Source organism: Hyaena hyaena, unplaced genomic scaffold (assembly GCF_003009895.1).
Source record: "Hyaena hyaena isolate Hyena2069 unplaced genomic scaffold, ASM300989v1 scaffold_298, whole genome shotgun sequence".
NCBI classification, from domain to species: Eukaryota; Metazoa; Chordata; class Mammalia; order Carnivora; family Hyaenidae; genus Hyaena; species Hyaena hyaena.
The window spans coordinates 1325850-1342878 of NW_024080927.1; the positions used below are offsets into that span (position 1 = coordinate 1325850).

Below are 17029 nucleotides of genomic sequence, written 5' to 3' on the forward strand. Positions count from 1 at the left end.
GCTCCAGGCTCTGAGCTGGCAGTCAGCACAGAGCCCGACGCGGGGCTCGAACCCACGAACCGCGAGATCATGACCTAAGCGAAAGTCGGACGCTTAACCGACTAAGCCACCCAGGCGCCCCTGATTATGTTGAATTTAAAGAACAATTTGGGGAGAATTGGTATTTTAAGAATAATGAGATTTCTGAGTAATGAACATTATCTCTCCATTCATTACATTTTAAAAAATTTCTCTCTGGGGTATCTGGTTGACTTAGTCAGTTGAGCATCTGACTCTTGATTTTGGCTCAGGTCATGAACTCATGGTCATGAGTTCAAGCCCCAGTTGGCCTTTGCACTCCAGTGAGGAGCCTGCTCGGGATTCTTTCTCTCAGTCTTCCTCTGCCCCTCCCCTGTTCGTACCTGCATATGCTCTCTCTCTCTCTTATTCTCTAAAAAATAATTCTCTCAACAGTGTTTTTTATTTTTTATTTATTTATTTTTTCCTTAAATAGTTTATTGTCAAATTGGTTTCCATATAACACGAGTGCTCATCCTAACAAGTGCCTTCCTCCATGCCCATCATCAACAGTGTTTTTTAGTTTTCAATGTATAGGTCTTGTTTATAATTTTTTTCAGAACCTGCTGAGTATGACTCTGTTAGTGCTCTACATCATAAAAATAGACCAAGAAGTCTTATAATGCGTATTCCAAGTAAATTGAATTTCAGAAAAACGAAAGCTGTTTGTTAAGCAAATGTCCTTAAAAGCTGGAGGAATGGATGCAAGAGGGAAGAAAGATATTTGAGCTATTTAGGCATCATTTGGACATCATTTGGTAAGGGATGAAAAACATGACTGCTTTTGATAAAACCATTTTATTCCCAAATTTTTATATAAAGTCTTTGAGTTACCTCCCTTGGCCTCCAGTGTGGCTGCTTTCTTCTTCTTTGACATTTATTTATTGATTTATTTAGATGTTTATTCATTAAAATATTTTTTAATGTTTTTATTTATTTTTGAGAGAGAGAGACAGAGTGCAAACAGGGGAAGGGCAGACAGAGAGACACAGACTCTGAATCCAAAGCAGGCTCTAGGCTCTGAGCTGTCAACACAGAGCCTGACTTGGGGCTCAAACTCAGGAATGGTGAGATTATGACCTGAGTAGGAGGTCTTGAACCCACGAACTGTGAAATCATGACCTGAGCTGTGATGAAGAATAGGATGCTTAACTGAATGAGCCACCCAGGCACCCCTTCAATTAGACTTTAAAAGGTAATACTTAGAGAGAGAGAAAAAGAGAACAGAAGGGGCAGAGAAAAAGGGAGAGTAAGAGAATTCCAAGCATGAGAGCCCAATGTTGGGCTTGAACTCACAATCCATGAGATCACAACCTGAGCCAAAATCAAGAGTTGGATGCTCAGCCATCTGAGCCCCCAAGATTCCCCTAAATATGTAACGTTTTATTTATTTATTTGTTTTTTATTTTTTTAAATATTTCTTTTTTTAAAAAAATGTTTTTTTTAAATGTTTTTATTTATTTCTAGGAGAGAGAGAGAGAGACAGCGTGAGCAGGGGAGGGTCAAAGAGAGAGGAAGTCACAGACTGAAACAGGCTCCAGGCTCTGAGCTGGCAGTCAGCACAGAGCCCGATGCGGGGCTCGAATCCACGAACCGCGAGATCATGACCTAAGCGAAAGTTGGACGCTTAACTGACTAAGCCACCCAGGCGCCCCCAAAAATGTTTTATTTTTGAAAGAGCAAGAGACAGAGTGTCTGTGAGCTTGGGGGCACAAGCAGGGGAGGGGCAGAGAGAGAGAGAGAGAGAGAGAGAGGAGAGACAGAGGATCTGAAGCGGACCCTGCACTTACAGCAGCGAGCCTGATGTAGGGCTATGGACTCACAAACTGCGAGATCATGACCTGAACAGAAATCAGTTCAATTGACTGAGCCACCCAGGTTCCCAATATGTAACATTTTAAAACTTTGAGTAAGTCAATCCTTGATTCTTTGACTCCATGTTTTTGTTCTCATTTTATCAATGAGGAAATAATCTCAGTTTTTGCTAAGATTTTCATTTAGTAAGGGGTGGCCAGCTGGCTTAGTCCCAGCAGCAGTGACTCTTGATCTCAGGGTCATGATCGAGCCCCATTTTGGTTGCAGAGATTACTACATAAAAACTTAACAAAAAAAAAAAAAGATTTTCGTGTAGTGACAGTGATTGTAAAATATGCCTACATTTTTAGAACAATTTATGTTTGTTAGGAAATATGAATTTTATAACTTTTATAAATTCCTCCTTTCCCCACTTAATCTGCCTAATTGTAAATGATAGTACTTCATACTTTTCTTTCAGTAAGTGTTACTAGGGCAGGCTAGTACTAGAGTATAAGATATTAAGAAACTTATCTGAGAGACAGATAAATACATTGAGATAAATGTCATGATGGGACAAGTAAATACCACGTGCTATGGGGGCACCTGTCTGGCTTAGTCAGAGGAGCCTGCAACTCTTAATTTTGGAAGTGTGAGTTTGAGTCCTACGTTGTTGGTTGTAGAGATAACATGAATAAATAAAACTTAAAAAAAAAGAAGACATTGGAGAAAATTTAGTTAAAAAAAAAAAGAAAGGAAAGAGGCACCTAATCTGGGGAAAGCTTCTTCTTAGAGGTGAAATTTAATCTGAGACTTCAAGGGTGAGATGGTATTAGCCAATGAAGGAAATGGTAAATGTTCCGGCAAAGGAAACAGTGCATGTGAAAGGCTAGAGATAAGAGGTGTTACACAACTGAGGGAAACTACAAGTGGGTCAGCAGTGTTGAGAAAGGGAGCAGAAAGATTGAGATAAAGAACCCATTAAATCAATATTGTGGCTAATTTAAGTTGAAGACCTCTACCATACTGTTTTTCTTTTCTACGTCTCTAAACATTTAAATATTTATGTTCTGTGGTAATCATGAACCTGTATGTTCCTTAATTAAAAAAACTTTTATAAACATTCACTTAATCATAGCAGCACTCTCAACAATAGCCAAAACATGGAAAGAGCCTAAGTGTCCATCAATGGACGAATGGATCAAGAAGATGTGGTTTATCTATACTATCGAATACTACATGGCAATGAGAAAGAATGAAATCTGGCCATGTGTAGCAACATGGATGGACCTTGAGGGTGTTATGCTGAGCAAATAAGTCAGGCAGAGAAGGACAAATATCATATGCTTGCACGTATAGGAGGATTAGGAGGAACTTAACAGAGGACCATGGGGGAGAAGAAGGGGGGAAATAGTGGTAGAGAGGGAGAGAGGCAAACCATGAGAGACTCTTGAATGCTGACAAAAACTGGGGGAGGGGGGGGGGGGGGGGGGGGGAGATGGGCATGGAGGAGGGCACTTGTGGGGATGAGCACTGGGTGTTATATGGAAACCAACTTGACAATAAACTATTTGTAAAAACAAACAAACAAAAACATTCACTTAAGGTTTTGGGTAAACTATAGGGAAATTTAACTTTTTTTTTTTTTGAAATTTAACTTCTGATTATACCATTATATATTGATTTTTGTGTTCTACATACTTCATTAACCTCTTATTTGGTATAAGGTAGCATAAACAAGAGAAGTCTGAAAAGTAACCTAAAGGAATGTTTATCTGAATGTTCTTGTAGTATACCATGTCTATCATTTATTTACATGTACCATAGTGACCTACTCTGGATTTTTTTTTTTCAAAGAAAATAGAAGTATTCTAGTAAAGTGAATGATTCACTCTAATTCTTTTACTTTTTTCTGGATCCATATCATTTTGTTTTTCTGTGATATAATTGACAAATGTCATTATATTAACCAGTTGTACAAAATAAATGATTCACTATGCATATATATTGTGAAATGATCACAGTAAGTCTAGTTACCCTCCATCACCACACAGTTATATGTTTTTTTACTTTTTTCTTATTTACATTTTTCACACGGTTTTAAGATCTACTCTCAGCAACTTTCAAACATACAATATTAACTATAGTCACCATGCTGTACATTACATCCCCATGATTTACTTATTTTGTAACTGAAGACCGTACCTGTGTCCACACCTTTGCTATGTCTTCGTGATAGTCCGAGTACATTTTCCCTCCTTCTGGATGTGCTGTGGTCAGTGACATATGGATAAAGTGGACAGTGTGCCAACTCTGAATTTGAGAGGCTTTGTGTATTTCTGCTAATTCTGTTGTCTCCATGAGAAAAATATCTTCTGGCTCAAGGAGTATGAGAGACACCTGACAACAGAACTTCAGTGAGAGCCACCAAATTCAGCTTAATCTAGAGCACCAGATTCCAGCCAAGTTGCATTTGAAGTTGAGTTGGACGCTTGACTGACTGAGCCATCCAGGCACCCCAGAAATCAGTGCTTTTAAAAAAATAGCCTGGCATATTGGGATAATGAAATTCAATGTGGCTGAGATGTAAAATGTGAGACACTGGTGAATAGCAGGTTTATGTCATCTTACGAAGAATTATACTAAGAGTTGGAATTAATTCCACAGGCATTGGGAAACCCCCAATGATCTTTTTTTAAAATAAGTATTTTAGTTTTAAGTAATCACTATCCAACATGAGGCTCAACCCTATAACTCTGAGATGAAAAGTCATACCCCCTGAGCCAGCCAGGTGCCCCAACCCTTCATTCTTTAAGTGAAGAGTGACTTAGTACAGAATGCCCTTAAACTTAAAAAAATTGCTTTAGGGGTGCCTGGGTGGCTCAGTTGGCTAAGCGTCCAACCCTTGATTTTGGCTCAGGTCATGATTACAGGGTTGTGGAATTGAGCCCTGCATCAGGCTCCCCACTGAGCACATAATCTGCTTAAAGATTCTCTCCCTCTGCCCCTCGCCCCTGCTCATGTGTGTGGTCTCTCTCTCTTAAAAAATTGCTTACAATGGATTTTATACATGTAATAGGTATTCATTATAATTTACTTAGAAGACAGATACGTGGAATGAAAAACACCCTGAAATTCTAGGACTATTAAGACTGTGTTGTATATTTTAGATTTTTTTTGTAGGTATATCTTTTTGACTATTTTTTTCCTAAACCAAGTTTGTTCAATATATTGTGAAAATCTGTCTCTATAGTCCATTATGTGTCTGTAGCACAATTAAATAATCTAGGATTCTGAAAGCTTTAAAAAAGTTAAATAGACTATCTTCAGCTGATAAACCAGTCTTTTATAGGCAGGGACTTGCTTATGTGTACTACCCTAATAATTGTTTCATAAAAGCTTGCAGATTAGGACCCGGTGAACTTGAAGCTTCTGCTCACTTTTCTTCTGCTTTGATGTTGCTACTTGCTGGAAATGACATGTCTGCAACCTGGTTCTTGTGCATATTAGTGCTTATCTGTTTCAGACACACATTGGCATGTGTTTGTTTTATCTGGAAGAGACTGGATAATCAACTCTCTAGCAGAAATATACAGAAAACAATTGTAATTGTATAAATGTTAGAGGTGGCCCTCAACTTGTTGAGAACTTTAAATATTTCTTCTATTCTTAATTTTTTTTTTAATGTTTTATTTATTTCAGAGAGAGAAAGAGAGAGACAGCATGAGTAGAGAAGGGTCAGAGAGAGAGAGATACAGAATCTGAAACAGGCTCCAGGCTCTCAGCCAGCTGTCAGCACAGAGCCCGACCTGGGGCTCGAACCCATGAACGATGAGATCATGACCTGAGCCAAAGTCGGAAGCTTAACCAACTGAGCTACCCAGGTGCCCCTAAATATTTCTTCTTAAAACAGACTTTAGAGGGTGGTTAGGTTCCCAGGCTAATTGTTCTTTCAAAGGAATGAATGTTCTTTCATCTTCGTTTTTGTCATTGAACATTATTAGGCTGTATATTAAAAACTTGGGGATATAAAAAGGAAGACAGGGCTTTTTCCAACAAGACATTTGAAATCAAGTGGTGATGCTACCAAGCAGGCAAATGGTTATAATAAAATAAATGAAATGGTACTCTGGAGCCATGAATAAAATAAAATGAGAGTAGATAAAGGTGTTTCAAAGTCTGCCTTGGAGGGAGGAGAATGTAAAGAAAAGGTGTGTTCATTAAGTATTAGAGTCTTTGGGAAAAACAACAACTCCAAAACAAACAACATTGGAATTCTTTGGCTGATAATATAACTAACCTAGATCTGGAAGTATTAAGATGTCCATTTCTCTCGTAAAATAATATTTCTAGGTAAAATGTATTTCTTAAAAAATTTTTTTAATGTTTATTCATTTCTGAGAGAGAGAGAGAGAGTGGGGGAAAGAGCAGAGAGAGAAAAGGAGATGCAGAATCTGAAGCAGGCTCCAGGCTTTGAGCTGTTAGCACAGAGCCTAATGTGGGTCTCGAACTCATGAGCTATGAGATCATGACCCAAGCTGAAGTCAGATGCTCAACCGACTGAGCCACCCAGGCACCCCTGTAAAATGTATTTCTAAGCCTAGCTACTGAGTCTAGAATGTACCTCTACCAACTCCTCTCATTGTAAATAAGACTGCTGTATTTCTTCATTTTCCTGTGATTTGAGGCTGTTGAGACAAACTCTTTCAGAAGAGGATGTATTTCCTTTTTTATAGCACATGTCCTTTTGAAAAGGGAGCTCTATTGTGGCACTAAGAATCTATAGGTTGTTGGTAAAAAGGAAGTGTTTTTTAACTTGGTCTGCAGTTCTTTCCTCCTTGCTGCCAAATAGTTGAGTGGTATGTCATACAGTGTGCCATTTACTTTAAAGCCTTAAGCCAATTATAATAAAACTAGTATAACAGAATATTATGCTTATGAAATTTGCAGCATATTGTAAAATTCAAAGTTATTTTCTAAACTATTCCTTTTTTCATTTATATATTATCTTCCTTACAGTCCCAGTCTGTTTCTAAGGATATCCAGTTGGCAGAATGTAATTTGGCTGTCTTTGGGTCTTTAATGTTGATCTCAATGGACTTTTCTAGCTAAATTGCATATTTTATTTATTATTCTTAGGATGGGTATAAAAATTTCCATTTATTTTATTTTATTTTTTATGTTTTATTTATTTCTAGGAGAGAGAGAGAAACAGAGGGAGCAGGGGAGGGTCAGAGAGAGAGGGAGTCACAGACTCTGAAACAGGCTCCAGGCTCTGAGCTGGCAGTCAGCACAGAGCCCAACGCGGGGCTGGAACCCACGAACCGCAAGATCATGACCTAAGTGAAACTTGGATGCTCAACCGACTAAGCCACCTAGGTGTCCCTCCATTTATTTTTAATACTGATTTAGAAGAAAACTGGCTTTTGAAATGTGAATGTCTTTTTTTTTTTAAATAAAAACACTAGTTTTATTTTAAATATTATAATGCTCCTAAAAATAAGGTTACTAAAGTTAATGAAAGAGTAACCTCACATCACCTCTTGGCCTTTTGGCTAAGGTCAAGTGTAAAGAGTAACCTCCCTGTTTGCAAGGCTTTAAGAGACTAATTTATAACTGAGGAGGGCTAATGAATGAAGTTTATCAGTATCAATTTGCTCCCTTAATCAGACACGAATGAATTTTGGAGACTATAGTAATTGGTCAGTAAATTTCCTACCACGTGACTTAAAAGTTTTCTGCTTATGACCAGATCCTAGAACCCTATCGATATTGTCTCTGCTGTGTAAATAGCTCTGAGTAGTGCAATATTGCTTATAGGGTTTTGGTGTTTGGGAAGAACAGTGGGCAGGTTGCAGAAACTATGTAGCTGAAACTGAAGCAACATTCATCTTTGGAAAGCAAACAAATAGTAGAAGCTAATTCTTTTTTTTTTTTTTTTTTTAATGTTTTTTTTTTTTTTTTATTTATTTCTAGGAGAGAGAGAGAGACAGCGTGAGCAGGGGAGGGTCAGAGAGAGAGGGAGTCACAGACTGAAACAGGCTCCAGGCTCTGAGCTGGCAGTCAGCACAGAGCCCGACGCGGGGCTCGAACCCACGAACCGCGAGATCATGACCTAAGCGAAAGTCGGACGCTCAACCGACTAAGCCACCCAGGCGCCCCAGTAGAAGCTAATTCTTAATATAAACCTTAAATCTGAAACCTTAGGAGGAAATTTATCTTTTCTAAATTTTAACATTTTGATAAATGGGTTTATTTGTAGAATTATGAAATGATAGAATGATAGTATTGGAAGAAACCTTAGATTTCCAACTCTCTCATTTAATAGAAGAGACCCAGAGAGATGGAAGACTTACCTAAGGCCACGTAGCTTGTTAGTGATAACATGGCTAGAACTTCTACCATGTATCTCAATCCTTTTCTTTTTTTCTGGACCATACTACTAGATTATGTTCAGAGAGAATTTTTATAATTTTATTATTTTTAAAGTTTATTTATTTTGAGAGAGAGAGTGAGCATGAGCAGGGCAGGGGCAGAGAGAGGGAGAGGGAGAATCCTAAGCAGGCTCTGTGCTGTCAGAGTGGAGCCCACGAACTGCAGGATCATAACCTGAGCCAAAATCAAGAGTCCCAACGTTTAATCAACTGAGCCACCCAGGTGCCCCCAGAGGGAATGGGCTAACCAGCGATATGCTTGAAACTAAAAAAAAAAGAGAGAGAAAAAAAATCCAAACTTTAAACTTAACTTTAGGTAAGGTCTTTTCATTTCTCCCCCATCTAGTGACTTTTATTGGCTTTAATGTTAAGTATATCGCATATAGATTTTGGTTCACCTGCATAAAAAACATACTAATGAAAACAGAACTAGAGGCAAATCACTTAGAGTATTTCTTTTTTTATTTATTTTTGAGAGAGAGAGTGTGTGCACATGAGCCGGGGAGGGGCAGAGAGATAGGGGGACAAAGGATCTGAAGCATGCTCTGTGCTAACAGCAGAGAGACCATCATGGGGCTCAGACTCACAAACAGAATCGTGAGATCATGACCTGAGCCGAAGTCGGATGCTTAACTGACTGAGCCACCAAGGTATCCCTAGACTTTTTCTTTATTAATGAAGAGTTCGAATCACTAAATCTTGATGGTTTTTCTATTTCTGAACAATTGCATTGGTATCCTTTTATCTTTTTTGTTCCCTCCTTATTTCCTAGCCCACTGACTTCACTAATGAGTAAATACTTGCCCTGTGTATTATCATAAAATGTTCTGTGCCGTTCTTCATAGAGGATTACATTCTACTTTCAAGCTGTTTTTCCCATTGTAAAATTTTTTTTTAATTGTGATAAAATAACAAAATTTGCGATTTTAACCATTTTAAGTATACAGTTCAGTGGTATTAAGTACATTCTGATTGTTGCATAACCATTACCACTACCCATTTCCAGTTCTTCTCATTTTTCCATTACCACTACCCATTTCCAGATCTTCATTTTTCCAAACTGAAACTCTGTACTCATTGAATGATAACTCCTTATTCCCTCCTCCCCCTGTCTTTGAGAGTCTGTTTATAATTTTGTGCATCCTCTGAAATAATATTCAAAAAGAATGTGGGCACATTACTCAAGGTGGGGGGGCCGGAATTTAAAAAAAATCTTTTGAAATGAAGTAAGTATACATAGCAGCTCGTGGTAGGAGGAGGTGGGAAGTCTTGGTTTTTAGCATTTGCCAATTTCCCTGGTGTAAATATTTCCACCTTGGCCAATTTCAAGCTACCAGTATGATGTCATTGAAAATGGAGTTGGAAGACATGCACAGCCGCACATGCTACAGTATTTTCACTATATACATATGATAGATCTCAAGAACATATATAATAGTAAAATAACTAGGAGGTTATGATTTTTTAGTATGTATTTCTTTTTAATTATTTAGTAGTACATTTATATAATTTAAATTTTATTTTATTTCATTAAAAATTTTTTTAATGTTTTATTTATTTCTGAGAGAGAGAGAGAGAGAGAGAGGCAGTGTGAGCAGGGGAAGGTCAGAGAGAGAGGAAGATACAGAATCCGAAGCAGGCTCCAGGCTCTGAGCTAGCTGTCAGCACAGAACCTGACGCGGGGCTTGAACCCATCAACCGTGAGATCATGACCTTAGCCGAAGTCTGACGCTCAACCGACTGAGCCACCCAGGTGCCTCTATAATTTAAATTTTAGTTATGCCTATTTAACAACTGGTTTACAAACAGTTTTGAAAATTTAGCTGACTCTATCATATCATTGATTAGAAGTACCCTCTTTGGCATCTTATTAAAATGTAAGTTACTTAAAAGCAGGAACCACTTATTGTTGATATAGTTCAATGATTTTATTTTTTATTTTATATCTTTTAGAAGTTTATTTATTTATTTTGAGAGAGGGAGAGGGCTGGAGAGAGAGAATCCCAAGCAGCCTCCATGCTGTCAGCACAGAGCCTGACTTGGGGCTCCATCTCACAAATGGAGAGATCATGGCTTGAGCTGAAATCAGGAGTTGGATACTTAACCAACTGAGCCACCCAGGTGCCCCATTTTGATGATTTTAATAAATTGTAGACCTCAAGGTATTGTAGGAGGCCATAGCTAAAACTGGTCTTTGAAAAGAAAACATTGTTAAATGGTCTTTGGAATTATGCTAGCTAAACTTTAAGCAGAACTAAAATACCAAGTTAAAAAACACACACATCTGTTTAAGAATATCCATTTCATAAACAAGTTAAAGTCTCCTAAAGATTTTTTTTTAATTCCAGTGTAGTTAACATACAATTTTATATTACTTTTAGCTGTAAAATACAGTGATTCAACAGTTCCATATATTACTCAGTGCTCATAAAGGTAAGGGTACTCTTAATCTCCTTTACCTATTTCACCTATCCCCCCACTTCCCCTCCCTTTGCTCTCTATGGTTAAGTGTTTTTTGGTTTCTCACTTTTTCCTTTGTTCATGTTTTTGTTTCTTAAATAAAACAGATAGTGAAATCATATGGTATTTGTCTTTCTCTGGCTTATTTCACTAGCTACTCTCTAGCTCTATCTATGTCGTCCGAAATGGCTAGATTTCATTCTTTTTAATGGCCCAGTAGTACTCCCATTGTATATATGTGTCCACATATTCTTTATCTGTTCATTTATCAATGGACACTTGGCCTGCTTCCATAGTTTGTAAATAATGCTGCAATAAACATCAGGGTGCATATATCTCTTTGAATTAATGTTTTTGTATTCTTTGGGTAAATACTTAGTAGTGCAATTACTAGATTGTAAGGTAGTTCTATTTTTAACTTTTTGAGGAACCTTTATACTATCTTCCACAGTGGCTGCACCAGTTTGCATTCCCACCAACACTGTACAAGTGTTCTTTTTTCTCTACATCCTCACCGAACTTTTTTCTTGAGTTTTTGATTTTAGCTATTCTGACAGGTGTGAACTGATGTTTCACTGTGGTTTTGATTTGCATTTCTCTGATGAGTGATGTTGAACATCTTTTTATGCGTCTGTTGGCCATCTATATATCTTCTTTGGAGAAATGTCTGTTCATGTCTTCTGCTCATTTTTGATTGGATTATTTGTTTTTTGGGGTGTTTAGGTGTGGAAATTCTTTACGTATTTTGGATACTAACCCTGTACCAGATAATGTCTTTTGCAATATCTTCTCCCATTCAGTAGGTTGAGAGATTCTGCCTTGAAGTGACCCTGGAGCCACAAATCCCATAATTCTTAGAATTTTGTGATAACTTAAAAGATTTTAAACTTTCATTTTTTTTATTAAAAATTTTTTTTAATGTTTTATTTATTTCTGAGAGAGAGGGAGAGGGAGAGACAGCGTGAGCAGGGGAGGGTCAGAGAGAGAGGGAAACACAGAATCTGAAGCAGGCTCCAGGCTCTGAGCTGGCTGTCAGCACAGAGCCCAACACGGGGCTCAAACCCACAAACCGTGAGATCATGACCTGAGCCGAAGTCAGATGCTTAACTGACTGAGCCACCCAAGCGCCCCAAGATTTTAAAATTTTTATTTGAAATTATGTTTCAGGGGTATCTGGCTGTGTCAGTTGGTGGAACATGCAACTCTTGATCTCAGGGTTGTGAGTTCGAGCCCTACTTTGGGTGTAGAGATTACTTAAAAATAAAATCTTTTAAAAAATAAAATAAAATTATGCTTTAGACCGTTATATAATGCCTTGAACTATATAAAAAGCTATAGGGTTGTAGTCTTTCAATCAAACAAATCAGGTCTTGGATGTGTAGAATCTTTGTCAATTGGATTTGGCCTCTCCCTTGTCACTTTCCCCATATTCTCCATCCACATGTTAGGTTAGTAAGCTTTTTTGTTAATGTAAAGAAAAAGTTTATCCCCAAGCATATTTCAATATGGGAAATTATGCCAACAGGAATGTTCTTTACATACACATATGCGTATGTAGTAATTATTAATCTGCTTAATGAAATCCAATCATTGTATAATTTAATCACAGCAGCTAATCTGACAAATATATAAGCAAATGAAAGCCTTCATTTTGGAAAAACAAGTTAAGTACGGTTCTTAACGAAGAACGTCTTTATTTGTTTTTCTGATTCACAGCAATCCCTGCTGTTAGAGTTGCAAATCAGATACAGATTCTTAGAAAAAAATTAAAAACAAAAACTGACTTTCTCTTTTTCTTCTATTTCTATTCCAAAAGTTTTTGGTTATAAAGATAGAATTTTGGTAATTACAAAGTATTCCATTCAAATTTAGGCCAATTATGAGAGAAATTATTAGTAATAGAAGCTTTAGTGTATCTCTGATATTCTGACCTTAGAAGCATTTTAACTTCAGAGAGCCATTTTATTTTACTTCACATTCCAAAGTAGAACTCTTGGCTTACCTTTTTATAACAAAAATATTTGTACATCACTTCTCATTACACCTGATAACTACTTCTAACAGTTTTGTTGGCTTTTGTTCTTTCCACTAAGGCTTCAAAATGTCAAGAACCAATCTCCAGGCCAGAGCCTAACACTATAGTAAGGTCTGAATCCACTCCCGAAAGCAGTCTTGTTGGTTATGGCCTAGGAATGGGAGACCATCCCTGAAGAAACTATGTTTTGCCTTTCATAGTAAACTCAAAGGACCATAGTTGTTTCCCTGATAAATTCAAGGCAGCACATGCTTTAAGATCATGTAAAAGAAACACAATTTCCAAAAATTAAGAATACTTTATATCACATTTAGAGATAGACCACTTTTAACACTGTGATCTATATCCTTCCCAACTTTTCTATATGTGTGCATGCACATATTTTACAGCCTGTGCTAGTTTCCCCTTTTTTTCTCCCTTAGAGATTTACTGCATATTAAGGATCCATGCTGGGACTCAGTTTCAGTAAACTCGGATTATTCAGACAACTACTACTGTACTATATGTAGCTTTTCTTGTATAATTTATGTCTCTTTAAGATTTCTAATTTTGATCTGTGCGGCAAATATTCATAGTTCATTGTTTAATGGGGTTGTAGATGATGGTAACATTGCAAGTATCAATTGAATCCTTTATCATTGAAAATAAATTTGTTCCTACGAGAGCTAGAAAAAACAGTTCCTAACTGATGAGAGTGTCAGTGACCCTGGGAATTTTGGAAACCATTGTTAGTTCTTATATTAATATGTGACAGTGGTTACTTAGTGTCTTAATTTTAGCTCTAAATCTAAGAGAGATGCATAGAGAAACAACTTTCAAAATGTTAACTAGTTTTTAAATTTTTAATAGAGCATGGTATTATAGATGATGGAGGTTTTATATACTTTTTTATTTCCATATTTCTAAAATTAGTATATTTCATTGAAATGCTAAAAATATAAATATAAAAGAATAGTTAAAGTTATCATGTTTATTAGTATGTCTTTTGGTTCACAAAAAATGATTTGTGCTGATCTCTAGTTCCAGAAAGCTGACTCTGATCTGGATTACATTCAATACAGGCTGGAATATGAAATCAAGACTAATCATCCTGATACAGCAGGCAAGGTAATCTGCAAAAGAAATATATTTTTAACAGATTATTTTATTAAAATATTTTCTGATAGTATTTCTATAGCAGTATAAGTTAAATTATTAAGTAATAAATTTATAGAATCTTAAAATATTTTTGTGTTGGAAGCTTGATCATATATCCATAAACAAGGAAATTTGTGGCTCCTTTTAATTTTTTTAGTGACTCACATTCTCTCTCTCTTTCTTTTTTTTTTTGAGAGAGAGAGAGAATCCCATGAGGGCGCAGAGAGAGGAAGAGAGAGCGAGGGAGAGAGAATTCTGAAGTGGGGCTCAAGCTCACTCGAAATGGGGCTCTAGCTCACCTGGTGCAGGACTTGAGCTCACCTGATGTGGGGCTCAAACTTAAGAACTGTGAGACCATGACCTGAGCCAAAGTTGGATGCTTAATTGACTGAGCCCAGGTGTCCTGGCTACTTTTTTTGAAACTTAATCAAAAATTTTTGAATCCAAAGGTACCAACTACTGTGGAAGCCTATGAAATTCTGAGAGAGAATATAGTTATCTCTAGCGTAGTAGTTAAAATAAGAAAAGAGAAACCTTGGCAGTCATGATACTTTCTGAGGAAGATGACGATGTACTATAAATTTGTTATATGAACTATGGTTTTTGCAGAAAACCACATACTTAGTATTTGCATACTTAGTTATTCTAAGTTTAGATTGATTAGAAATATTAACTCTGTTTGTATACCATAAAATTATAACTACATGTACACATGCCCATGGAGATAAAAAGTTGTTTTTTTTTTTTTTTTAGTTTATTTTTGAGAGAGAGCGAGAGAGAGCGAGCGAGCACAAGTGGGGAATGAGCAGAAAGAGAGAGAGTGGGAGAGAGAGAATCCCAGGCAGGCTTCATACTACCAGTGCAGAGCCCCAGGCGGGGCTGGAACCCATGAACCCTGAGATCATGACTTGAGCCGAAGTTGTATGCTTTACCCACTAAGCCACCCAGATGCCCTAAGGAGACAGTTTTTAAGCATTGTCTGTTAACATTAATTGACCACTTATAATGTTTGTCTCTGACAGGACTTGCCAACAGACAAGAAATATCATATAAATATTTTTTGAAAAATTTTTATGCAATTAAGAATTATTGTGAATTGGGTGGAAATGCAAATTAAAATAACATTTTTTTTCCCCTCACCCCCACCCAGAGGAAAAAAAAAACCATTGTTTTTTAATTAAGGTTGGTTGATGCAGAATGTAACATTAGTTTCAGATATACAACATAGTAAGTGGACAACTCTATACATTACGCTATGTATACTTACCACAACTGTAGCTACTACCGTCTCTTACCATATAACACTATAAGAATACCATTGATTTATATTCCTTATGCTGTACGTTTCATCCTGTGACTTATTCATTCCATAACTAGAAGCTTCTTCCACCCACTCCCCTCATCCATTTTGTTCATCCCCTCATCCTTCTCCCGTCTGGCAACTACTGGTTGCTTTTGTTTGTTCTCTGTATTTATTATTCGCTGTATTTCTCTTTATTATTGGTCTTTGTATTTCTCTTTTGTTTGTTTTTCCATTTGTTTTGTTTTTTGGTTTCTACATATAAGCAAAATCATATGGTATTTGTCTTTCTCTGTCTGACTTATTTTCACTTAGCATAATACCTTTTGGTCCCAACATGTTGATCCAAATGACAAGATCTCATTCATTTTTATTGGGTAATATTCTATTATACATATACACCACATTCTCTGTATCTGTTCATCTATCAACAAACACATAGTTTGCTTCTATATCTTTGTTATTTTAAGTAATGCTGTAATAAACATAGGTGTGCATATATCTTTTCCAATTAGTGTTTTTGTTTTGTGTGTCTGTGTGTATGTCTGTGTCTATGGGTGTGTTCTCTTTGGGTAAATAAGGAGTAGTAGTGGAATTACTGGATCATATGGTATTTCCACTTTCAATTTTCTGAGGAACCTCCATACTATTTTCCACAGTGGCTGCACCAATTTGCATTCCCACTGACAGTGCACAAAAGTTCCTTTTTCTCTACATCCTCACCAACACTTATTATTTGTCTTTTTTGGTACTAGCCATTTTGACAGGTGTAAGGTGTCATTTTGTTGTAGTTTTGATTTGCATTTCCCTGATGATAGTGATATAGAGCATCTTTTCATATATCTGTTGGCCATCTGTATGTCTTCTTTGGAAAACTCTATTCAGGTCCTCTGCCCATTTTTAAATTTTCTGTGGGGTTTTTTGGTATTGAGTTGTAGGAGTTGTTTTAATATTTTGGATACTAATCCATTATTGGATATATCATTTGCAAATATCTTCTTCCATTAAGTAGGTTGCCTTTTTGTTTTGTTGACAGTTTCCTTTGCCGTGCAATTTGGTGTAGTCTTTTTAAAAAATTTTTTAAAAATGTTTTTGAGAGAGAGAGTCAGAGCATGAGTGAAGGAGGGGTAGAGAGAGAGGAAGACACAGAATCCAAAGCACTCTCTGGGTTCTGAGCTGTCAGTATAGACATGCTTTACCAACTGAGCTACTAGGTGCCGCGAGGAACTACAACTTTATTTATTTATTTTTTAATGTTTTTAAAAATTTATTTCTGAGAGAGAGAGAGCGCAAGCAGGGGAGGGTCAGAGAGAAAGAGAGACACAGAATCTGAAACAGGCTCCAGGGTCTGAGCTAGCTGTCAACACAGAGCCTGATGCAGGGCTCGAACCCACGAACCACGAGATCGTGATCTGAGTCGAAGTTGGACGTGTAACTGACTGAGCCACCCAGGCGCCCCAAGGAACTATAACTTTAAACACTCATAATATTGATCTAATAACTCCTCCCCCTTGTAATGTTTTTTATTTTATTTTCGAGAGAGACAGAGTATGAGCAGTGGAGGAGCAGAGAGAGAGGGAGACAGAGAATCAGAAGCAGGCTCCAAGCTCCAGGCTCTGAGCTGTCAGCAGCACAGAGCCCGATGCAGGGCTCAAACTCATGAACCACGAGATCATGACCTGAGCTGAAGTCAGACGCTCAACTGAGTGAGCCACCCAGGCACCTCAATAACTCCCCCTTTATTTGTGTTACATTTGGGAAGAAAACCATGATCTTAATGTTTGTCAACTTCAGTGACATTAGTTCTAATGA

General features: G+C 37.1%; 1 protein-coding gene across 1 annotated transcript in view; it reads left to right on the forward strand.

The window, feature by feature from the left end:
- The window catches only part of SKA2 (spindle and kinetochore associated complex subunit 2), a 28461-nt gene that overhangs the window by 8337 nt on the left and 3095 nt on the right, over positions 1–17029 (forward strand). The window contains exon 3 of the mRNA XM_039247317.1: positions 13801–13887. Within this exon, the coding sequence (XP_039103248.1) occupies positions 13801–13887 (87 nt within the window). The remainder of the gene's footprint in view (positions 1–13800; positions 13888–17029) is intronic.